General features: G+C 47.0%; 1 protein-coding gene across 1 annotated transcript in view; it reads right to left on the bottom strand.

The window, feature by feature from the left end:
- CELF6 (CUGBP Elav-like family member 6) overlaps positions 1-25286 on the bottom strand; it is a 30421-nt gene extending 5135 nt beyond the window's left edge. Inside the window, exons 1-3 of the mRNA XM_057543161.1 lie at positions 25025-25286; positions 21203-21285; positions 11986-12034 (exon numbers count right to left, since the gene is read on the bottom strand). Of these exons, the coding sequence (XP_057399144.1) occupies positions 11986-12034; positions 21203-21285; positions 25025-25286 (394 nt within the window). The remainder of the gene's footprint in view (positions 1-11985; positions 12035-21202; positions 21286-25024) is intronic.
- Positions 25287-26072: the final 786 nt, after the last annotated feature.

The raw sequence follows: 26072 nt of genomic DNA, 5'->3' as shown, positions 1-26072 counted from the left end.
TCCCAAACTCCTTCACTCTTTGACAAGCTTGGCCAGGCTGATGGGGGTCCTTGGATCCTGAGTGCAAAGGAAACAAGGCTGGTGAAGGTCATAGACTGAAGCCTGGGTGACAGTGAAAAGGAAGAACAGACTGGCCAAAATTAGCAGTGGAGGGAATCTCCAACAAGGCTATGTGTGTGTGTCCATATTTCACCTGGATGGTGTGGGGTTCAGCCTAGGCTGCCCTGGGTACCTTGGTATCTGTCGCCTGCCTGTTAATGCTGTGTCTGTATGGAGGGCAGGGGCTGTGGCTTATATGGGACAGACAGAGTGTGTTTCAGCAGAATCCTGCCCTCTGTCCAGAGGATTACTGCCCAGAAATCCTGACGGGGAAAGGATAGATAATGTACTTGTGGCCAGAATTCCAGTAGAGGTACCAACCTTCTGTGGTAAGAGTACAAACCAGTGGGTGTACTTCACTCCTGGGAGGGTTAGCCACAGAATAGTGCCCTTGGAATGGATCACTGGTTTCCTAACCTTTTAAAACAGCTGTGAAATCCATTGTTCTAACAAAAATATTAGGATGAAGCTCAAAATGTAAGAGAAAAGTAGAACTGCTTGGAAAAGCCAGAAAAGTAAGAGGAGGGCTGGAGTTCCTCTTGCTTCATCTTCCCCTGGTACTCCCTCGAGGGGGCTCCAAGGAAAGTCCTTTGTAAACCACTGATCTAAAAGACAGAGAATAGAATTCCACACGGTGTATGAAGAGGGATCTGAGATCATTCTCTTCAGGAAACTGAGAAGTCAGGAAAGGTCTTTCATGATTCTCTTGACTAATCTGATGGTGGCTTTGCCTTGACATTGGAAGACAGGCCCTATTTGGTCAGGGAATCAAACCCTCTGAGATTGTTATTGTTCTGTGCTATGAAACTAAATTATGCCCATGCGGCTACAAGAGGCCCAGGAGGGGCTGGAGAAGTTCCTAGGGTCTCCAGAGTCTCAGGGCTTCATGATGCCCTAACTTATAGTGCAGCTGTGACATTGGGTAGGGTCTGCAAGATGGTGACAGCACCTAGGTAAGCTGTCATGCCACATGGAACAGCATCCAGGTAGCCCTAGGTAGGAAGAGAGAGATCATGGCTGAGATGGAACCCCCAGGACAGAAAAGAGGTTTGTGTGAACAGTGGTCCAATCCTTCATCTGCTCTTCCTCTTTCTGCTCTTTTCTGATGATGGTGGTCAGTCACAGCTCATGTCACAGACCATGAAATTCTCTGATCCTTCTGTTCCAGTGAGAGTCTCCCAAATTAAGAATTTCCATTTCCATGATAGGGCACTGACTCTATGGTTCTAGACTACTGGGCTGTACAGAATTTGAAATTGAAATGAGGTTGGGCTATGGGCTAATCTCTATGCTGCCCATTTCACAGGTATCACCTTGAATCCTGGTGTCCTCTTTGCCACTTTACAGGGACCTTGATGGTGTTTGACAGGAGGATGATCTGGGTCACAGTGAATATAAGCATCAGATGATCCTGAAATGGTGGGATAAATTTCTTAAGAGACCTGGTCAAAGAGAATTACAGGCTAGACTCCTGAGAGTAGCCCGCCAATCCACAGCCCTGAAGATTTTGAGGGCTGATGCATGCTCCCAGAGAGATGGAGATGATGGGATATAGCCCAGAAAATGCAATATCCTGTAGGTCAAACTATACCAGTTTGGTAGAAAGAGGATTCTGTAAGAGGTAGGTCGGAAATGTCTGAATAAAATCATTCCATGAGTGGTGGGTGGGTCCCTAGAAAGATGGAAATTCAAACTGGGAGGCTCAACTTTCCTGGAGTGGATGGAATTGGAAGATAGCATCAGTGTGGAGTTGAGACATAGTTGGAAAGACACACAGTTGAACGGTGTAACTGCATTTTCGTGATGGCCACCTATGTGTACTCCTTGCTCTTCTACCAAATGCTTTTTTGACCCCAAACCAAGTTGTTTGGACCCTAGAGGTTCATCTCCATAAAGCTGTCTTGCGCAGCTGGTCATACAGGGATTCTAATGTAGCAAATGATGGGGTTGGGAGCCCAGAGTCAGAGTCAGTCCGCTCCATCTTCCTCAGGAAAGGTATCAAGATGCTGTTCTAGAAAGAAGGCTCTGCCCAAGTTGGCCCAAAGGAGTCCCAAGTTTCTGGCTTCTAAGCCCCTCACAGCCACTCACTTCCATGTTGGTGGGATATCATGATTGTAGAAACAGTGCAGGGACAAGATTTCAGCATTGGGGTACCAACCATCAGACACATCCTAAAATTACCAGTCCACCTTTCCATCCAAATACCAACGCAGGAGATCCTATTGATGGCAGCATTTGATGCTCTGACGTTCTCAGTGATGATTGCAGCATAAGGAGCCAAGGAAGACTAGGAAATGAGTGAAGGAAATATCCAGGGGAAACAAAGTCTCCTGATCAGATCTGATGAGTATCAAGGAGAGCTTTAATTCCAAAAGAAAACTATTAGAACTAAGAAACAAATTCAGCAAAGTTCTCCTATTAAAAAAATCAACAGGGACTTCCCTGGTGGCGCAGTGGTTAAGAATCCGCCTGCCAATGCAGGGGACATGGGTTCGAATCCTGGCCCGGGAAGATTCCACCTGCTGCAGAGCAACTAAGCCTGTGTGCCACAACTACTGAGCTTGCACTCTAGAGCTCACGAGCCACAACTGCTGAAGCCCGTGCATGTAGAGCCCATGCTCCTCAACAAGAGAAGCCACCGCAATGAGAAGCCCGCGCATCACAACAAAGAGTAGCCCCCACTCGCCGCAACTAGAAAAGCCTGCGCACAGCAACGAAGACCCAACGCAACCAAAAATTAAAAATATAAATAAATAAACAAATTTATTTAAAAAAAAAAGAATCCGCCTGCTAATGCAGGGGACGTGGGTTCGAGCCCTGGTCTGGGAAGATCCCACATGCCGTGGAGCAGCTAAGCCCGTGCGTCACAACTACTGAGCCTGCACTCTAGAGCCCGCGAGCCACAACTACTGAGCCTGCATGCCAGAACTACTGAAGCCCGCGGGCCTAGAGCCGTGCTCCACAGCAAGAGAAGCCACCGTAATGAGAAGCCCGTGCACCATAACGAAGAGTAGCCCCAGCTCACTGCAACTAGAGAAAGCCTGCACACAGCAACAGAGACCCAATGCAGCCAAAAATAAATAAATAAATAAATTTATTTATTTATTTATTTATTTTAAAAAATCAACAAAAAAAATCAATTGTGTTTCTATAGACTAGCAATGAACAATCTGAAAATGAAATTAAGAAAACTATTCCACTTAGCATCAAAAAGAGTAAAATACTTAGGAATAAATTTAAACAAGGCTGCAAAAGAGTTGTAGCCTGAAAACTACAAAATATTGCTGAAGAAAACTGAAGAAGACGCAAATAAATGGAAGACAGCCTATGTTCATGAATTGAAAGACTTAATGTTGTTAGATGTCAGTACTACCCAAAGCAATCTACAGATTTAATGCAATGCCTATCAAAATTTCAGTGGCATTTTCTTAAGAAACAGAAAAATCAATCCTAAAATTCATATGGGATCTCAAGAGATCCTGAATAGCCAAATAATCTTGGGGGAAAAAAGAATTTTGGAGGTCTCAGACTATCTGATTTCAAAACTTATTACAAAGCTACAGTAATCAAAGTGTGGTACTGGCATAAAGAGAGACATTTAGACCAATGGAGTAGAATAGAAAGGCCAGAAATAAGCCCTCACATATATGGTCAAATGATTTTCGACAAGAGTGCCAGTCTTTTAAACAAATGTTGCTAAGAAAGCTGGACATCTACATACAAAAGAATGAAGTTGGACCCTTACATCGTACTGTATACAAAAATTAAATGAAAATGGATCAAAGATAAACATAAATGCTAAAACTACAAAACTCCTAGAAGAAACAGGGGAAAAGCTTCATGACCTTGCATTTGGCAGTGATTCCTTGGATATGACACCAAAAGCACAGGCAACAAAAGTAAGAATAGAAATTTTAGAGTACATCAAATTTTAAAACTACTGTGCATCAAAGGACACAACCAGAGTGAAAAGGCAACCTACAGAATGGGAGAAAATATTTGCAAACCATATATCTGATAAAAGTTTAATATCCAGAATATATAAACAGCTCCTATGACTCAACAACAACAAAAATAATTCAATTTTTAAAAATGAGCAAAAGATCTGAATAGATAGTTCTCCAAAGAAGATATACAATGACCAACAAATATATGAAAAGATGCTCAAAATCACTAATAATTAAGAAAGTGCAAATCAAAACTACGAGATATCAACTGACACCCATCAGGATGACTGCTATTAAAAAAAGGGGGGGGGGGAAATAAGTGTTGGCAAGGATGTGGAGAAATTATGTATGTATGTGCACTAATGTAGAATGGTACAAGCTGCTATGGAAAACAGTACGGCGGTTCCTCAAAAAATTAAAAATAGAATTACCATATTATCCAGCAATACCAGTTCTGGGTATATATCCCAAAGAATTGAAAGCAGTCTCAAAGAGATATTTGTACACTCATGTTCACATTAGTATTATCCACAATAGTCAAAAGGTAGAAGCAACCTAAATGTCTATCAACCAATGAATGGATAAACAAAATATGGTATATATGTACAATGGAATATCATTCGGCTTTTAAAAGGAAGGAGAAATCTAAAAAAAAAAAAATGGTTCTGAAGAACCTAGGGGCAGGACAGGGATAAAGACACAGACATAGAGAATGGACTTGAGGACACGGGGAGGGGGAAGGGTAAGCTGGGACGAAGTGAGAGAGTGGTATGGACATATATACACTACCAAATGTAAAATAGATAGCTAGTGGGAAGCAGCCACATAGCACAGGGAGATCAGCTCGGTGCTTTGTGACGACCTAGAGGGGTGGGATAAGGAGGGTGGGAGGGAGACGCAAGAGGGAGGAGATATGAGGATATATGTATATGTATAGCTGATTCACTTTTTTGTAAAGCAGAAACTAACACACCATTGTAAAGCAATTATACTCCAATAAAGACGTTAAAAAAAAAAAAAAAGGAAGGAGATTCTGACACATGCTGCAACATGGATGAAACTTGAGGACATTATGCTAAGTGATATAAGCCAGTCACAAAAAGACAGTTGCCAGGGTCTGGAGGGAGGGAGAAATGGAGAGTTGTTGGTTAATGGGTACAGACTTTGAGTTTTGTAAGATGAAAAAGTTCTGGAGGTTGCACAGCAATGTGAGTACTGCTAACAGTGTTGAACTGTACTCTTAAAAATGGTAAAGATAGTAAAGATTATGTTATGTCTGTTTTACCCCAATTAAAAAAAAATACAGTGAAGGAGGAGGTCTGAAAAATAGGGACTTAGATTAAGAAAGAACAGAGACTCCACTGTTCCTTCATCCTGATCCAGGAGAGCCAGGAGGCGAGTAAGAAAGGTAGACCAAGCCTGGGCTTTCAGGTTCCCTTAAGAGAGAAGATCTCAGCCTCCGGAGATGCATTTTTCTTTTGTGGGCTATACACTTGTACCTGAAGGGCTTGTCAGAGGTTCAGCCATAGCCATGGCCTAAAAGTGTTACAACAATTAGCCTTGGGTGATCCACTCTGAGTCAAACTGAAGGAAAGCACCACTCTTTTCCTTCGGAGGTAGAATGCATTTCAGGAAGTGAAACATTAACTTGACATTACCAGGTCTTATGCAGTACTGTGAGCCTTATCTAGTCAGGTTTTAGTTGGAAGAATACTTTTTAGAATTAAATCAGTGTGAGGATCAAAGACAGATACGAGTGTCAACTGACTAATAGAAAAGTTGTTGCTAAGGTCCGTGTCTGATTTAGGCCAGAGAATATGTCCCAGTATTAAGAAATTCTGAAAATTCTAGCTCAAAGTTTAACTTTAACTTAAAGTTTGGTTGTTAAACACTGAATAGAATAGAATCCTAGAAAAAAAAATTGTAAAAGATGGCTTACTTAGTTTGATAGTAATATATGTTTATTACTCAAAATCCAGGCTGATATTTAAACAAACCCTTGCAAATTCAGGCAGAAATTAAACAATTATAGGATGGTTATAGGAGGGTTGATGTGATGACAGATAATTGGCTTTTGAGTTAAACCAAATGTGAAGATTAAAAAACAGAGGCATTACCTCAGAGAAAGTTTTAAATTTTAAAGTAAAAAAAAAAAAAAACCCTTAAAGTGAAAAGATTGCATGGATTTATTACTTAAACTATTTCTGTACCGTAAGCATCTTGGATCTGTAAATATTTGCTAAGTAAAAAATACAGCCAAGTTGGGGAAAGAGCAATCACAATTGTGACTTATGAATTTATTGATTTTATGTTATAAAATTTGAAAGATAGGAAAGAAAATACAGTAGTTCAGTGATTTTGAAGATTTTGCCTTAGAACTAAAAAATACTTTCCCTATATGATTGGTACTTACAGTTCAACTTATTTTTAGTGTTTCCATAGTAGAGATAATCTAAGCTAGGAAAAATCAACCAGAGTCTCCATGCTGAAGAGCAGATAAAATAGATCTATTTAGTTACCATTGTCTGAGGGATTTAGGGATCCCTAGCTCTGACCTCATGTAATTTGAGGTTAATTTAACAATTTGAAATACATGAACTTTGAATTTTCATTCAGGCAAACATTTTAATGTTCACATTCAATTAAACACAAATGCTGAGGGAAAAGTTTTTGGCAGTATGTATATTTAATTAGAAATGGGCACCTTGGGCTTCCCTGGTGGTGCAGTGGTTAAGGATCCACCTGCCAATGCAGGGGACACGGGTTCAAGCCCTGGTCCAGGAAGATGCCACGTGCCACGGAGCAACTAAGCCCATGAGCCACAACTACTGAAGCCTGTGTGCCTAGAGCCCGTGCTCCGCAACAAGAGAAGCCACCGCAAAAAGCCCACACACCACAACGAAGAGTAGTCCCCGCTCACCACAACCAGAGAAAGCCTGCACACAGCAACAAAGACCCAATGCAGCCAAAAATAAATAAATAAAATAAATAAATTTATTTTAAAAAAAAAGAAATGGGCGCCTTTAGTATATTATGAGATAATTTCATTTTGGAAAATTAGATTAATTTTCCTTTAAGAGTGTACTGTTCAAAGGACTTCCCCTGGTGGCGCGGTGGTTAAGAATCCGCCTGCCAATGCAGGGAACACGGGTTCGAGCCCTGGTCGGGGAAGATACCACATGCCACGGAGCAACTAAGCCCGTGCGCCACAACTACTGGGCCTGCGCTCTAGAGCCCACATGCCACAACTACTGAGCCCATGTGCCTCAGCTACTGAAGCCTGCGTGCCTAAAGCCCATGTTCCGCAACAAGAGAAGCCACCGCAATGAGAAGCCCGCGCACCGCAACGAAGAGTAGCCCCCACTCACCACGACTAGAGAAAGCCCGCACACAGCAACGAAGACCCAACGCAGCCAAAAATAAATAAATAAATTTATTGAAAAAAAAAAAAGGAGTGTACTGTTCAATGCCACAGGATGTAAAATATAGGCACAGAGCATGGAGTATATGAACAGTGTGGGACTTGACTGCAGAATTTATGGGAACTGGGATAAATTAAACATATGTATAAATATATATGTATAAACATACACATAGGGCTGGCATACATTAAAAGCCTACTATAATATAGTCTATGAAGACTTGGATGCACTCTGAGTGCCACCAAGGCTACGAGGGATGACCATGAAAGAAGAGGACCCCAGACCTTCTATCGGGCAGATCTTGTGTTGCTACTATTATTGCATTGTAAGCATTGAATGTGCAAGTGTTACCAGTAACTTCGAAAAGTAATGCAACATACAGTGTGTTTAAAATATAGGTTATTTCGAAGTGCCTACGAGGGGACTCCAAGTCAGACGGGGAAAGTCAGAGATGGCTTTGCCCTCAGAGCCTCTGTTTCCTTATTTGGAAGCTTGGAGGAAATAGCTCTTCCTGCCCTACCTATTCTAGAAGCTTGTGGGGGGGAATCAAGTTCATGAGACTATCTGTGACCTGTAGAGCATGGTTATACAGAGAGTCTTATGATCTTTCAGATTTAGAAGGAGCCGTTTGGTCTCTAGGAACAAATGGGTGGTTTTAAGAACAATGATGTTGTAGGTAATGTTATAGCGGGAAGAAGACAGGATGTCTCTGTATCTTTCCAAGGTGTTATGAAAAATGTTTTTATAAATTTGCTTTAAACATTTTTTTCAATGAAAACAATTTTACTTCTATTCAGGCTCTCCCCTGCTGTGCTAACACTTTGATTTCTACAACATTGGCTGGAAGTGAAAATAAAACAGATATATAATAGAAGTTATAAGAAAATAAAATAAAAAATAGGTTATTTCAACCACAAACCTCATGTCTAGTGATTAAAAATAAGAGTAATACTACTCTGTTGCATTGGCATGAAAATTCAAGAGATAGAATGTAAAGTAACTATTTTTGTCAAAAAGCTCATGCATGTGTACATAATAGAATACTCCTGTATGGCAGATGGGAAAGAAAATGGCAGTCTTTGGACCGAAGAAGCAAACCTGATAGGTTTAGTTAGGCTGTCACAGTGCTGGCCCACTTTTAAAAATGGAATTAGTTGCCAACATTTAATATAATTAAAACAGAAAACTTTCATTATGTCATGACAGTCTCACCCATTTAGGGTTACTTACCTGGCTCCTATAGCATTTGAGTTAGTGATCCCTGTTTTATGGGAAGAAAAATCTAATAATCCCTTCCAGAAAAAAATGGCAAAATTTTGGAAGATTACATTTGCCTTGATACCCCCTTGATTATGTCTGCATTGATACCAGTATTTTTGTAAGATGTAAAAATCATTATTAATCAACTGTAAACAAAGGATTTAATTTCAGGAATAATTTTAAAATATGCAAGCTCAAAGGCTTAACTGTATCAGGGCAGCTGTGACCATTAACTCTGAAGGTTTATAGAATGTTTGGGATAACAGAGGTGAGACTTGAATGGGACAAGCTGTCCTACATTGGTGTCAAATGTTACATCTCAAAACCAAATTCAATACCATTTTAGAAGTTGAGCTTCTAAAGCATTAATTTGTGTTAAAATTCAGCAGAGAGCTGAACTCACTTTTGAAGAGATATATAATAGCATTGAAGAGAAGCAACACATTTTGATTAGTATCTAACACAGATCAGTTGGTAGTAAAATACTTGTACATTGTAAAGACCTAACTGTTTTGCAAGACTTAGTACATAAGCCTCTTCTCTCCCAAATGTGTATCAGGGAACATTTGGTGACTTTGAGTGGGAACACGAAAGAATTGAGAGATCTGGTCATCCAAAACTGCAAGAAGGATTATCCATAGATGCCTTTGGAGTATATGCTCTTTAAAAGCCATCACTTAAGCAATGTAAAGCAATTATACTCCAATAAAGATGTTAAGAGAAAAAAAAAAGCCGTCACTTGTCAAGAAATAGCTATGTTATACATAACTACTAAAATTATGAATTCTACTGCCAGGCAGACCTCTTTTCAGCTAGATTTTCTTTTCCTGCTCTCTTGAGCTGCTCGGAATCTGAACAGGTGTAGAGGTGAAATGCCATATGTACAGAATGTGTCAATGATATTACACCTGAAAAACTTGTACAAAAACGGGGAAGCAAATGATAAAACTCATGCTGATGCCACTGCTGGGATCCCAGATGACCAAGACATCTGGACTGGGCTAAGAAGAAGCATAATCGGAGTGGAGGCCTCCTTTGGGCAGTGGCCCTCACCCTGGCAAGGGGTGTTGGACTCCAAGCAGCGAGTGTGGCCCCAGCATCCTGGATTTAGTTCCTGAACCAGCCTCCAAGTTGCATTATGTTCTTCTGAGCTCTGTACCTGCTCTTCCCTCTGCCTGAAATACTTGCTCCCTTGCTTCTCCTTTTTCTATTTGACGACTTCTTGTTCATCCTTGAGATCTCAGCTTAAATATTACCACCTCTGGGAGCCCACCTTGACCTCCCAGACTAAGGTGCCCCATGTCTTCCCCAATGCTTTTCAATCCCCCAGGACTTGGAAAGCATTGATCACACTGGATGATAGCTTTGTTTTACTGTTTATATCCCCTTATAGCTCCAGAGCTCCATGAGGCCAGGTGCCAGGTCTGCCTTGCATTCCTAATGTGGAGTAAGTTACTCAAAAGATATTGGTGGGATGGTTGAACAAACTACAGCCCAACCTGTCTGCTTCTTAGCTCACTCAAGTACTCTCAGGTGACCTCTCAGCTGTCTAGTGTTTGTGGGCAGGGCTGAGAAGATGGCCAACATTGGCCCTGATGCCTAACAGTTTCCCAAGAGGCAGAAATTCTTGGGACAAGTGAACCAGAGGTTTGGTATGCAGCCTGGAACTTCTCAAAAACCAGTCTGGAAAGAATGAGATGGAAAAGGAGGATGTGTGTTTGGAGAAGAGGGAGGAAGCTTGGAAATATCTCCTCAAGACAAAGTGGGATGATGACATCTTGACCAGAAGTGGAGAATCAAAGACCAAAGATCAGAAAATCTAAAGGGAGGAAGAATGGACTTCTTGGAGGAAAGAACTCCACAATGGAACTATGAAGCTACTAGAGTCCCTTGTAGGTGTGGACACTGAGCCTGAAGTCTGAGAGGATGTGCAGAATTATTAGGAGTCAATAAATGTCTGTCAGTTGAGTTCCATTCTCTCCCTGATCTTGGGCAGCTTCTTTTACCTAATAAAAAGCCATGGCTGACCTCCCTAAGGTGGGGAGAGAGTCTTATTTAAGAGGGAGTCAGCAAATGTCAGGGAGGGCTCCAGGCAGATTTCTTGGAATGATTTAACACCCAAGGGCAAGAAAGACACCAAGAACTGACACCAGAAGCTAGTATTGCTTTCCCAGCATGGAAGCCGGCCAGAACTCGGCTGGTTGTCAAAAAGCACAGGCTCGGATGGACCTAGAGTCTGTCATACAGAGTGAAGTAAGTCAGAAAGAGAAAAACAAATACTGTATGCTAACGCATATATATGGAATCTAAAAAAAATTGTACTGATGAACCTAGTGGCAGGGCAGGAATAAAGATGCAGACGTAGAGAACAGACTTGAGGACACGGGGTGGGGGAAGGATAAGCTGGGACAAAGTGAGAGAGTGGCATGGACATATATACACTACCAAACGTAAAATAGATAGCTAGTGGGAAGCAGCTGCATAGCACAGGGAGATCAGCTCGGTGCTTTGTGACGACCTAGAGGGGTGGGATAGGGAGGGTGGGAGAGAGACGCAAGAGGGAAGGGATATGGGGATATATGTATACATATAGCTGATTCACTTTGTTTTACAGCAGAAACTAACACAACATTGTAAAGCAATTATACTCTAATAAAGATTTAAAAAAAAAGCACAGGCTCTCAAGCCCTCCTGTTCTTAAGGAGCATTAGTCTTTCTGCACTAGGAAACAGTGCAGCTAAAAAAAAAAACTTTTGAAGACTTTCCATGGTCCTCAGCATAGAGTTCAGTTCCTTAATATGGCCTACAAAATCTGCCTTACCAGCCTCATCTTTTTCCCAAGGCAACTGAAATGAAGGAATGAGTGGCTCCAACCCAGACTGGACTGAGTCCTCTGTAATCAGAAGATCTGGAAAAGGAAAATAACTCTAACCTGGTTCTTCAAACAAACCTGGAAGTTCCACCTGTTAAAACAGGAATGAACTCTCTCCAGGGGCAAGGTGGCAAGAACTCCCTTCCTCTGTGTCCAGCCTCTATCTCCTGCCTCTTCTGGGTCTGGGGATGCTGGGACCCCATCTCTCCTCAGTCTGACCTGGGATGGCTGAGCTGTCTGGTGCTAAGTAATCTGGTCCCTCCCTACTTGCCCCCCTTACCCAGGGAGGCTCTAGTAATAAACCCTAGGTAGGCCTGACTCCAGAAGTGGGCCCACCATCCCCGACATGGATGATACCCTGCGATTCGGCAGGCAGGCAAGTTACCTCCTCGGCCCTCACTGGCAGCCGGCTTCACTTGGATGGGACGATTCATCTGAAAGACATCGGACCAACACACCCAGTCAGCGTGACTGCCTGGCCCTGCCCTGGCTTCTCCACCCCTGGACTCCTCAGGATCTAATCCCTCACCCCTTTGAACTCTACACCCCACCACTCTCACACAGGGATTATAGATTTTCTCCAAGATTCCTCCCTTAAAGGCAGGAATTTAGAAGGTGCTGAAGCCTGAAGGATTAGGCGATAGGAAGTTCAGGGGCAAGCAGAGGAGGGACTGTGGAGGTCAAAGAGATTCTCCTGCCTTGGCTCTGTGTAGGGACCATGTGCGGCCTGTCCCTCTGGCTCCTGGACTTCCTTAAAGGCTTTGGGTGCGAGGAATTGGATAGGAGGGCAGATTTGTGTTCTGTGTCTAAAACTGAGAATATACTTCTCTGTGTCACTTAGATTAAACAATCTGGGAATCAGATTTAGGGCTATCTACCCCCAACTCTGCCATTTAATGGTTGTATGACTTCGAGTAAGCCATCCTCTCTCAGATTCAACTTGTCAAATGAGAAAAACCTTCCCCAAGCTTCTAGGTCACCATATTTTCTACCCTCACCCTCTCAGTCCCCTCCCTGGGACCCCTTCCCCTGAGGATGCTGGAGTTCTCCAGGGCACCCTCCTTGGCCCTACTCATCCCACTCTTCCCTTTCTTCCTGGCTAATCTCATCCACACCCACAGCCTCAGCTCCTGTCCCCACAGTGATGACTCAGAGCCCTGCGTCTCCAGCCTGTACCTCCCTCCTGAGCTTCAGACCCATGTGCCCAGCTTCTTGCCGGACACCCCGCCTAGAAAGTCCACTGGCACCTTCCACTCAACACACCCAAACCAGAGCTCATCTTTTTGCCCAAACCTGATCCTTCCAGTCATCCAGGCCATAAACCTGGAAAGCAGCTTGACTCCTCCCTCCATACCCTCCCCCACCAACCAATTTCACCTTCTAATTCAGGGGTTCCCTGATCAGGGGTAGATAAGAATCACCTGGGAACCATATCAGACTCTTAAGTTGCGGGATTGTATAATTTGTAAACGCTCCTAGGTGATTTCGATATATACCCCACCCACTCCCATCCCCCAACCACCCTGAGAGAATTCATGATTGAATCCCCATCTCACCTTCCTCTCATGGGTGTTGTGGGGATCATGTGACATAATGGGGACGCAAAAGGTCTTTGTAAACAGCCAAGAGCTGGGTGCATAGGATGTGAGGAATTATTGTTGAGGGGCAGACAGCTGAGTGCCGGAAGGAAAGAACAGCAGCCTTCCTGTTTATGGAGGGAGGGGTACTGATGGCCATCTGGCCTGAGAAGGTGATGATCTGACCCCCTCCCCTCAGGAAATGCAATGCTTCTGCACCAATCAGGGGCCACTCCATCCCCTACCAGTGTGCTTGTTGCCGAGACAACAGGCAGCTTCCTGTTACCATAGCCACAAGTGCTACCTAGTAACCATAGTAACGCCCTGGCAGTCACAGTTGAGCAATTTCCTTTGGATCAAATTTGGGGGAGGGGGAGTGGGGAGGGCTTAAAAAAAAAAAGGAAAGGAAAGGAAAACAGGCCAAGCCTGAACCAGCGCAATCCCCCTCCCACCCAGGGCTCAGGTTCTTATGCGCTCTTACACACCCACCCGCTGGTGGTGGAGCACCTGCAGTGTACCAGGCTGTGGGTGAGGACCGAGACACCGACAGGACTCGGGCTGCAGTCTAGAGGGGTGACAGATCAATCCAAGGAGATCAGGGCGAGCTGGACAGGTCTGGACTGGCCTGGACCAGGGACCAGGAGGACAGGACCCGTCCCTGGGCATGGCCACCTGTGACTGTGGAGGAGAGACCAAGAGACAGAGCCATGGAGAGCAGAGACACAGGGAGAGATGAAGAGACATAGGAAGACAGAAATGATGAGAGAGTAAGACAGACCTACACAGGGGCAAGGAAAGAGAGAAATACTGGGGGAGATGGGAAGGAAATGAGGGGATAAGGGGTCAGGAAAGGGGGGTGCAGGAAAGGTAGGAAGGAGTGTGGCAGAAGGGTAGAAGCCTGGGGTAGGGGGCAGTGAGGGTGAGCAAGACCATCCTTATTTTATTAGTTCTTAAATAGATCCTAAGAATTTTTCGCTGGAGCCTAGAGTGACGAGCACATGTAACAGCAGTGGTTTCCATGGCAGCTGCCTCCCTGGCTGGGTTTCTGGGGAGATGGAGCTCATCGGTGCCCTGGAGGATGTCCCTTTTCCCCCTCCCCCTCTCCACCACTGTTTGATGGAGAGTGGGCATTAGGTGGTACATACATGTCCCACGTGGACCTGGCAGAGTCCAGGTCTCGGAGGCTGGGCACCTAGACTTTCCACCACTCGGGCATGTTGCCAGTATGTCCAGAACTCTGTGAAGAGCCCTGGGCTGGGCCCTTCAGGGGAGACAGCGATGACCCTAGGACCCTGTCCTCAAAGGCGTATAGAGGGGAAGATAATGCCACCATTTCCAGAGAGCCCATGATGTACCAGGCCCTTCCTGGGGCACTTTACATACATTGTCTCTAAATTCCTTCCAACCACTCTGCAAGATAGTGCCATTGTTCCCATAGTATAGATGAGAAAGCTGAGGCTGAGGGGGGTTAAATCACTTGTCCAAGATCACATGGTGGGTAAGTGGTTGAGCTGGGATTTGCCTCCAGGTCTGCCTGACACTGAAGTCCATGATTTTTGCATTGTGTCACTCAGCTCCGTTCTTAAGACATGAACACAAATAAGGAGGCACAGAGGGACCAGGACCTTGGGAGGCGTGCAAGGTAAAGTGCTGTGGGAGAGGCTGACTCCAGCTGGAGAGGCTGGCTCAGGGAAAGTTTCATGGGGGAGGCAGGGTTTGAGCTGGGTCTTGCAGCACTGGGGTCATTTGGGCCATGTGGAGATCGTGGGAGAGGTGGGGCTGGAGGCTGAACACTCCAGGTGGCTGGGGTACGGAGAGGGAAGTGCAAGTCTGAAGGAGCAAGGGTTTTCTGGTGGGCACCTGACACCGAGGGAGCTAGGGTAGTACATATTGCTGCCAAGTCAGATAGACGTGGGTTTAAATCCTGGCTCCATCACTGACAACTTCCTTAAGGTCTCTGAGCCTCAGTATCCACATTAGTAAAAGGGGACTCAGGATCCCACCTTGAAGGGGTGTGGCGAAAATGACAAAGGCAAGATCTTAGTAGGTGCACCAGATGTAATAAATTTTTTGTTTGTTTGTATTTGTTCGTGTGAGTTTTAAGTGGAAGGATATGAAATTGAAGGGTAGGCAGGGGCCAGATCAGGGCAGGTTGTGAAAACCTTGACAAGGAACTTTGACTTTGTTGTATTTCAAAGGCAATAGGGATCCAGGGAAGGATATTAAGTAGGGGAGGGATCTGTCTTATGAAGGATCCCATGAGCTGTCATTATGCAGAGAAAGGATTGGAAAGGGAAAGATTAGAGGCAGGAGGATCAGTGATACAGGTAAGGGGTGAGGGTGACCTGGACTAGGGCAGAAAGAAATGGACAGATTCAGGAGATGTTCAGGAAGAATCAACTGGACTAAAGTTCTATTGGATGTGGGGACTGAGGGAGAGGAGGGAATTTTGGCTGACTCTCAGGCTTATGGCTTAGGTGTTGGGGAAGTTGGTAGTTTGGGAGCTAGGAGGTGCAGGGGAAGTCCTCAGGGGAGGAGCCCAAGATGGTGATGACAGAGTTGGGAAGAGTAATGCTCCCCAGGCTCTGGGCCTTCAGTCTCCACTGGGAAGTGGTTAGGGAGGACACCCGGTTTTTAGGTATGTTCTTTGTGGCTAAAGGAGAAAAAGAGCTGCCCACATGAGCTACCTGGGCAACCCTACCCTGCCTCGTTCCTGCCACAGCCAGGGGAGGGATGTGGAAGTGGAGTCAAGTAATCACTGTTCCCCTTTGAAGAAAAGAGGGCATTGCTTCCTTGGCCAAGAACTTGTCATGGGACCTCACGGGAGCTGTTGCCCTTGGCTGAGCACCTATTCCCCTGAGACCTTCCCGAGTCCAGGCACATTTCTGCTTCAGGGCCCAGCCCTGGAGGGGAAATCAAGGGAGAGTATGTCAGAAAGAGGAGAGGACAACCTACTCCAAGTGGTGGAGTGGAGAAGGTCAGAGGCAGGACAGACACGCACGGGGTCCTAGTCCTTCTGCCCCTGTAAGCAACAGGGAAGGCAAGACCTTACCCCTTCTCCCTGCTTGACTTGCCAAAAATTCCTGCCTTTGGGCTCCACATTGCCCTCTTCACACTCTTCTGTCCTGATCACAACTCTTCCCTCCACTCAGCACTCATGCCCTCAGCCCTTTCCCCTCACCATGGGAAGAATGCTTATTGGAACCTCCCCAAAGAAGGGACTACTGATTGGTCTAAGAGAGGTGTCATGGGTGCAAGAAAGAGTGGAGCAGATAGAAAGGAAACCACCATTTTCAGTACTTTGTTCTACCTCACCCCCTTCCTCTAATTCAACCCACTGCCAAGTCCCATTCGTTCTAGAATCTATATGGATTTCCTAAATAGTTCTCAAGTCCATCCTCTCCTCTCCGTTCCTACCCTAACCCCAGCTCCAGGCCAGTATCATCACTCACATGCCCTCAGCAAGTGTTACCAGAGGGTCATCTGCCTCCAGCAATGCGTCTTCTCCACCCCAGCATTCACACTGTAGCCAAAGTGATCTTTCAATGCCATTTCTTCACTCTTCCCTGCTTAAAATCCACCCACAGTTCCCCATTGCAAGCCGCCCAGTAAAGCCCAAGATCCTAAGACTGGGAGCCAAAACCTGTTAGTCCTGCCTCCTGTGCTGCCCAACATGCAGGATACTCTCCATTCACTTGGAGCCTTAGACATCTTTGCTGGGCACTTTCCCTGACTGTCCCCAGAATTCCAGAGGATACTTTTGTCTTTTAGGTTTCTAGGCCTTCAAACATGATGAAGTATGATCATGATTCAGCTCAGACAGCATCTCCTCTGTGAAGCAGCTCCTCCTTCTCCACCCCTGATGCTTCTTCTATGTGCCCAGAGGTTAAACCCCACTGAGGTGCAACAGGTTATTTCTGGGCTGGAAGCTCCTTGAGGGCAAAGGCGCCAGCTCATGCACTGGGCAGTTGCTAGCACATACAGTGCCTTTGTGTGAGTTACAAAGAGGCAACGCTGTGGATAAATTAGGAAAAATGTCCCCCTTCCTCTGGGCTGACACAGTCCTGTGATAATGTGCATGGCTTGGTCAATAGAGCATGGCTGGATTTCAGCCCCTGTTTGCCTTTTCCACTCAAGCTGTTTTGTGCAGGGCACAACCTGCAAAAGCAAATGTACTCAGTTATGTCTGTCTCCTTCATGGTGTTTGAAGGGATGGATGCCCAGGGGAAAGGAGAGCATGAGCATGGAGAGAGACAAGTGTGGGGCCAGGAGGGAACCTTCTGAATCCCAGAAGGCGGGGCTGAGGTTGGGCCTCACTTTCTTCAGGTGGATTCTGAAGCCTAAAGTGAGGCTGAAAGAAGTAGCTCTAGCTTCATGGGGAAGAAGCTGTAGAAGATGGGACAGACCACTGAGGTTTGAAGGAAGTCCTGAGTAGGGAACCAAGCTTTGATAGGTGACAGAAATTAGCAGGGAGCTGGTGGAGGGGGGCCGAGGGGAGGTCCCAGTCCAGCAGATAACATGAAATTTCTCCTAGCGGTTCAGGCTTTCTCTTTAGGTTTGACCCAGCCTTTCCTAGTCCCACAGCAACAGTCCTGCCTGCCTCCAGCCAGAGTCCAGATTGAAGTCTTGTCCCTGCTTCTCCAGCAGATGGCAGGTGTGCCCAGGACCCAGTGCCTACAGAGAGCTGGGCACCCTCCTCTCCATGCTGGTGGGCCTGAGGCCAGGTGACTAAAGCTACTGCTGCCCCTGGCAGGCCCAGAAGAAAGATTGATGGCTCGGCCATTGCTGGGGCTGGCCAACAGGGCCATTGATTTTCATTTAGGAGAATAATTAAATATTAATTTTCACTTTGTTAAGCTGAGGAGGGTGAATAAAGCCAATCCTGGCAGTACAAGAGGAAGTCAGGCCATGTTGGAAGCCTGTAGATGAAAGGGTGAGGGGGGCAGACGTACCCAGTCACCATCCCCTCCAGAACTTTAGACCCCTGTCTGCCACCAGCTTGGCTCAGGTAACAGCGCAGTGGTTAAGTGGTTAAGAATGAGTTCTGGAGCCAGACTGCTTGCACTCAAAGCCCACATCTTTGCATTAGTAGCTACATGACCTTGGGCAAGTCACTTGTTTTCTATGACTCAGTTTCCTCATCTATAAAATGGGAATGCCAATAACAATACCTTCTTCATAGAGGATTAAATGAATTTGAACCTGTAAAGTGCTAGGAACACTGTCTGGTATCAATATATGTTAGTTATTATTATTTCTCTTTTCTCTCCCAGAAATTATCTCAGTAGTATAGGGCTTCACTGTCCTTATCTCAGGTGCCCTCAGCCTCATAGAGTACCCCAGGTACCCCGTCTCTTGTGGAGCCCTGTGGCTGGTTGAGGAGGGAATTTTTTTTTTTTAACATTTATTTATTTATTTATTGGCTGCATCGGGTCTTAGTTGCGGCAGACAGGATCTTTCATTGCAGTGTGCAGGCTCTTCATTCTGGCGCACGGGCTTCTCTCTAGCTGTAGCGTGCAGGCTTATTTGCCCCGCAGCATGTGGGATCTTAGTTCCCTGACCAGGGATTAAACTGGCATCCCCTGCATTGCAAGAGAGATTCTTAACCGCTGGACCACCGGGGAAGTCCCTGAGGAGGGGATTTGTTCTCCCAAAGTTCATCTTAATTTTTTTTTTTAATTTATTTATTTTATTTATTTATTTATTTATTTTTGGCTGTGCTGGGTCTTCGGTTCGTGCGAGGGCTTTCTCTAGTTGCGGCAAGTGGGGGCCACTCTTCATCGCGGTGCGGGGACCGCTCTTCATCGCGGTGCGCGGGCCTTTCACTATCGCGGCCCCTCCTGCTGCGGGGCACAGGCTCCAGACGCGCAGGCTCAGCAGCTGTGGCTCACGGGCCCAGCCGCTCCGCGGCATGTGGGATCTTCCCAGACCAGGGCTCGAACCCGTGTCCCCTGCATTAGCAGGCAGATTCTCAACCACTGCGCCACCAGGGAAGCCCTCATCTTAATTTTTTCAGTGCCTTCCATTTGCTTTCAGGATAAAGTCCAAACCCCTCAGCCTGGAGTTCAAAGTTTCCTCTTCAGCCACTGCCCTCTGTGGATCTTCTCTCTGGTCTGGCCCCTGCTCACATGGGGGGCCCCTCCTCTACACTTCCAGCCTCATTTCACACCCATCTGTTCCTCTTCTCTCTCCACCTTTATCATGATGTTTCCCACATGGAGTGTTACCGTTCATATCATTGACTCAATTCCAGTGACAGAAGTCATTTACTCCCAAGGTTGGATGAGTAATGACTTCTACTATTACTCCTAGTAATGCTGCTGTTACTACTACTACTACTACTACTACTACTACTACTACTACCACCAGCTAACCTGTATTGAGTACTTATTGTCTGCCAAGATCTGTGTTAAGCACTTTACATGACTTAGTTCATTTAATTATTATAACTACCCTACAAGTTCAATTTCACAGATGAGGAAGCTTAGGCTTAGAGAGGTAAAGACTTGCTCAAGGTCATAGAGTTAGTGAGTGGTAGGGCCTGGATCAACACCCAGGTCTGTCTGACTCCAGAGCCTGCATACAGAGGATTGGCGAGGGTGATAAGTTAGTGTTACTTGACACTGAGTCTTCAAGAGCGAGGCTCAAGTTCCTTCAATTACAAGGATTGGTTCTAGGATCTGACACCCCAATAACAGCGTGATCAGCTCTAAGTGAAGCCTGTCTTATTGCTGGAGAGCTCCAATTCAGAGAAATGACTTCTTTACACTGAGCTGAAATTAGTGCATCTGTTCTTTATACCCCACCTATCCTGCTCCTGCTCTGTGAGGCCACCCATAGGAAACCAAATCCCTCTTCAGGATCTGAAAGCGGTTACCCACCCCAACAGTAATATGTATCAAGATCTTACTCTGTGCCAGGCACTTGCTAAGCCTCAGTTCATCCTCACAATAGCCCAGTGAGCTAAGTGTTAGTATAACCCACTCCTTACAGATGAGGAAATTTTCTGGTAATGTATCTGAAGACACAGAAGTGGTAAATGGCAGAGCTGGGATTCAAGTCCAGTCTGTGAGTCTCAAAAAACTAGTATTCTTAATTATCATGTTATGATGCCTCCCTATTGCAGCCCCCACTAAACCCTATTTTCTCCAGCTAAATATCCCCAATTCTTCAAATTATCATTCCATAATATATTTTATGTCCCCATCCCATCCTAGTCTCTTTCTGGTAGGCTAATGACCCTCTTAAATCTGAGGCCTGGAACTGGATATGAGTCCCAGGTTTGGCCTGCCCAGGACATTTGCATAGCGTTCTTGTTCTAGACATATCACTCCTTGGACAAGAAAGAATGAGGCTGTGTAGTATGACTTGCTCTTGGTGAACCCACACTAGTTCCTAACAATCACCACTTTCTTCCTTCCACAGTAGGTCCCACTTTCCCTTTTGTCCAGTGATTAGCCATTAGCCAAGGCCATGTCAAGTACCACTGATACACAGTAGCCTAGCTGCCTGTGGAATCAGGTCTCTCTTAACTTTAGCTAAGTGTTTGGGGTGTGGCGGGAAAGCAATCTTGGTGAGTCAAGACACCCCGAAAAACATTACAGGAAGAGGACCAGAGGGAAGTGCCATCAAGGACCCTAGAACTGGAGGAAGTGGGATACCAGCCCAGCAGAGCCTCTCCTCCCTGTATCTGCATATATGCTCGCACCAGTGACAAATGACACCTTGAATCATGATTTTAGCCAACGTGGACAAACTCTAGCGTAGCTCACAACAGTAATGCCTTTCCTAAATATGGGCAGGGTACACTTAGCCCAAGAGTCTTGAGCCCATTTCTTTGGACCAGAAGACTGAACATAACACATAACCTGTAGCTGTTAAGGGTACAGGTCAGTCCTCTCCTGGAAAGATGACTCTTCTTCTAGTTCCTGGTCCCAGCCCAGCCCCTATATGCTGCTTTGACATGCACATAGGGCATGTCCCCAGCCTGAGGTGATTCCCACCCCCCAACCCTGGTGGACTTACCCCTGGCAGGGTCTTCTGCTCGTGCAGTGCACTCTGGGCCTTGAGAGCAGAGTCCCGGGCGCAGTAGGTGAGGAAGGCACAGCCTGGGGAGGAAGAGGCTGGCTCAGGGGGTTTCCTGAAACCCCCAGATACTCTTCCTGGAAAGACCCCATTAAGTTGACAAACTCAAGGCCACTCTCCTTTAAACAAGGACACTACTTCTGAGAAGGCTTCTCTGCCTCCCACCTTCTCTGAAGGGAGGGGCTTCGTGTGCCTCTGTCCCAGGCTCTGGCTCCTTCTCATTTGCTCGTGGCCTCTTGCCTACCGAACATGTGTACCCACACCCAGTCACATGCTAATACAATCCCACATCTCCCCTCCCCACTCCAGCCATAAATCCTGTTAGGGTTAGACCTCCCTAAGAAGCTTTGCCTTCAGCCTTAATCCCAGCCTCCCCTTTCCTTTTTGGATCCATACTCCCAAAGTCTCTCAGAATCAGCCTCAATTCCTTCCCAACTCAGTTTCAGATGGGAGGAGACAGAAGAGGAGGAGAAAGGTTGGGACCCCAGGACCCCAGAACTCCTTCCTAACACCTCCTCCTAGTTTGAGTCTGAGGAAGGGATAATTTTGAGGCTTGGAAGATGGGACTGGTTTAAGGGTGTCCTATAGGTAGGAGCTTCTAGGGACTTCCAATCCTATCCAAGGAACTTGATCTGTCAGCTCTCCCAGGACTTCAAGATAGGGCCTCTTAAATAGTTATCGTGCCCCAAATTTGACTTCTCTAAAAGAACCAGTAGATACAGGGGAGAGGAGTCGGGGTTGAGCCAAAGGATCAGTCCTACCCCCTCTTTGTCCAGCCTCAGAACCTGTAGCCTGCTAGGAAGCACAGGGCCAAGATTTCTTCCTTTCCAAAAGTCATTGAGCACTCGCTCATTCAGAAAAGATTTATTGAATACTTATTATGGTGGGACATTATGACGGCTTGAAGGTAAAGTGGCAACAAGACAGATACATTTCCTGCCCTCAGGGGGATCATGTAAAGGATCATGAGGGGGATGTATCTAACTCCACAAGGTTGAGGAATGTCTCAAAGAACACACTGAATTCTCAATAACAAACGGGTGTTAATGAGGTAACAAAAAGTGTGGCGATTATTTCAAGCAGAGAGAATAGTACATATGATGACTGAGTGAAGAATTCAGTGTGTTGGGGAAATGGATGGAAGGCTAGTATGGTTGGAGATTGGCAACTTAGGGGCAGAGTGGCCAGTGAGGTATGCAGGTATCAGCTCATCTATAACCTCAGTCTGGACTTTGAACTTTTTCCTAAGAATAGCGGAGAGCCACTAAAGGGTTGTGACATTAGGTCTGTGTTTTCAAAAACAGCCTTCTGAGTGTAGGAAGGAGAAAGACTGAAGGAAGAGAAAGTGGATGTGGGAAGCCATTAGGAGCTTGGTACACTTTTCCACTTAGACCTCAGCAGACTTCAAAGGCAAATGGGAACATTTTCTCCAATGTCTTCTATGTGGTTGCCCTCTTAAGGTGGGCGGATATCTGCCATTCATTGGGTTAAAGTGACCTCAGAGAACTCCTGGGACAAACTCTTATCATATCAATAGGGAAACTGAAGCCCAGAGAGTATACAAGTGGCAGGATAGGGTTTGGAATCTCCAAACTCCTAGGCTGAGCTTGTTTTCAAAGCACTGTGGCTGCCCCCCGTGGTACTCAGCCATCAAAAAGAAAACGAGTCACTCTGGCTTTTGGACATCACTGTTGCTGGGGAGAAGGTGGAGAACATGTTGACTTGGAGACCCTCCCCAGTGATCTTGCAAGGCAACCCCGCCTTCAAGAGCTGTGGGTTGGTTTGGGGATAAATCACCAAACACCTGATTCCGCTTACATCTCTGCTCCATCTACTGCCACCAAGCCATATTAGCTGACGTCAGAACTGGGCAGGGCTGGGGCCCTCTCAGAAAGGCTCGAGGGCCTAGCTGCTGCCTAAAGGAGCCCTGTGTGACTACCTGGGATAGGGAGTGGAACAATGGAGGGATAAAAAGACAGAGAAGCATGGCTTGAAGGACAGATGAATGAAAAACAACAGGAAGAATTAGAACTAAGTGTAGAGAGAAAGAGAGAAAGGATGAGGGAACAGTTCAGAGACTCTGATGGTGTTTGAGTGAGAATTAAAGGTATTCTATACACTTCCCTTACTGTACAGATGGCTCAGAAAGATTAGCTTGTACTTACATACTGAAATAAATGTCTAGAAAATAAGAAAATAAATTGCTATGGATCGATGTACAGCTGGGCAGCTGGACTGTGTTAGAAGGAATCTGGATGGTATGGTCTTGTCATTTCATGCCCCTCTAAAAATGACCCCACCCAGGAGGGTGGAAGATGCACTGCTTCATAGCTGCTCCCGGATCTTCTATGGGCATTTTCCTGGAGCCTCTATGTTAGTGTGCCTAGGAACTCTCCAAAGCCTCTGAGTTGAAAAGGTGGCAGCCTGATTCCAGCTCTTAGCCCTTAGGAAAGTACATTTAGCTGTTACCCAGGGCCCACCACTTCTCTCCTGGAAAGATCATGGAGGATAGTTGGGGACCCTCCCCCACTCCACAAACCCTGAAACTGCAGCATGGTGAAGGTGGGGAGAGAAAAAGGTGTTTCTTCTCAAATAATTTCCTTCCCCTGCCCATGTATGACATGTGTCTCTGGCTCTCTTACTCCAGCCCAGCCTGGACAGACTTTTCTGCATGTAAACAAGCCTCCTCCCTATCCCTACAGGAGGAAAGGGGTGTGGCTGGACAGGACCGTGGTGCGTCTCTCTCTAGCAAGGGCAGGGAGAAGACCCCTTTCTGCCTCTTCAACCTGACCCACCCTGAGGCTCTGGTCCACAGGCTCTGGTCCAGGACCACCCTGTGAGGGAGGGAAAGCAGGAGGCCATAAAGAGGATTGGGAAGGGACAAATATGTGTCACAGGAGTGGGAAGATTAGAGGGTAAAAGAAGTGTAGGTTCAGCTGAGAAGAAACCTGAGATGAGGGGGCACGAGGTGGCTGGAGTTCCCAGCTGAGATCAGAGTTCTGGACTCAAATCAGAAAAGGAAGACAGTGTTGGGATTCTGGATGGGAGTAGGAGAGATTGGGGCTATTGTTAAGCATGAAGGCAGAATTTGGTGGTGAGAGCCTCCTGGGAGGGGAATTGGATTTTGTGACTTAGACAGGCATGGGTTCTGAAGAAGGGAAGAGTTTGGGTCTGTGAGATTTTAGGTTGGCAGTGTGAATCAAAAGAAGGTTCTGGGGGTTGACTGGTCTTGGAGGCCAGAGTGAGGGGTGCAAGCCCAAAATGTGTGTGAAGGTGGTTAGGCCTGAGTGGGGTGGTACCAGATGGGGGTGGAGGGATGGTGGTTCAGGAATGATTGGGTCCAGGGTTTGGGAGATTGAAGGTGTCAGAGACCTAGAAGGTGGAATAAGTTTCCAAATTCCAGGATTTGAGATGTCTGATGGGAGGGATAGAGGGAAGTCCAGCTGAAAGGCGAGGAGTGTTGGGATGTGAGACGTGAAGGGTAGGGAGTTGGAGGTTAGAGTGGAGTACATGTTGGGACCAGAGTGATGATCACAGGGAGGATGTCAGAGAGAAAATTCTGGGTTGGGTGTTCTGTGATCTGGGAAGAAGACTGGGCTGAAATGGGCTGGTATTAGACTGGTGTTGGACTGGCTCTAGGTAGGGCTAGGGTTGGGGCTGGGGTTGAGGCTGGGATTTGGGCTGGGCCGCACTCTAATCGGAATGGGGCTGGGCAGGGCTGGGCAGGGCTGGGCAGGGTTGGGCTGGGCTGACCCCGCGCACCTTTGTGGAGGCCGGTGAGCCGGTCCTTCAGCACCGTCAGCTCGTAGATGCGGCCGAACTCCTCGAACAGCGGCTTGAGGTCCTGCTCGTCCAAGCCCCTCGGGATCTGCCCCACGAAGAGCTTGATGGCGTCGTGGTCCTTCATGGGCACGGCAGGACCCGGGTTTAGCCCGCTCATGCCGACGCCGCTGTCCGCGGTGCTGAAACCCAGGCGCGGGCCGGGGCCGGCGGGCGGCGCAGACCCTCCGGGCGCCGCGGCCATATCCCCGCCCGGTCCGCCCTCCCGCCGGTCCCGCCTGTCCCGCCGTCCCCTCCCTGGACCGGTGGCGAGGGCCAGGGGGGGAGGGGGCGGGACCCGGGCAGCGAGGGCGGGGGGGCTGCACCGGGGGCGGGGTCCGGATGGAGGGGCGTAGAAAGGGTGGGGCGGGCTGGAAAAGGGCGGGGCAGGGGCGGGGCAGGCCCGGGCCGAAGCGGCGGGATGCTGGGGTCTGGCTTCAGGTCCCCGCGCCTCGCTCTCTGGGCTCCCGCCCGAGCTCTCCCGGAGCTGAGCCCCGAGCCCCAGCCCCCGTGTTTGATGACGTAAGGCAGCTGGCCGCCGGGTCTACGCAAATGATTTGCATAATGAGGAAGCAGCGGCCAATCAGAGATGGAGTTGACCGGGCTCGGCCGGGGGCGGGCGGGGCGGCAGGGCTCTAGCGCTCCTGCTCGCCATGGCAACCGGACCCTCGGTTACCCTGTGTGTGTCGAGTGTGTGCAGGCGTGGTCGTGGATCGCGCGTGTGCGCCTTGGACTGCGTGAGGGGAAGTAGCTTCGTCATGCGTGATGATGTCTGCGGGAGTCAGAGCTAACCCCCTCCTCACACACCGGCACACACAAGCACACACAGCTCCAATCACTGGAGCGTTTCCTGCGGGGGCGGATGGGGATTCCTCTTCTCCATTCCCACTACCAAAGCCAGTTCCTCGGAGCCGATCCCACCCCGCCCTATCACACAACTCTCCCTTCGGTGTTTTCAACCACTTCCTTACCCACGAGACTCCCGTGCATA

This window comes from Balaenoptera acutorostrata, chromosome 3 (genome assembly GCF_949987535.1).
Source record: "Balaenoptera acutorostrata chromosome 3, mBalAcu1.1, whole genome shotgun sequence".
NCBI classification, from domain to species: Eukaryota; Metazoa; Chordata; class Mammalia; order Artiodactyla; family Balaenopteridae; genus Balaenoptera; species Balaenoptera acutorostrata.
Note: the sequence above shows the minus strand (reverse complement) of the source record. Positions and strands in the feature narration are given on the sequence as shown.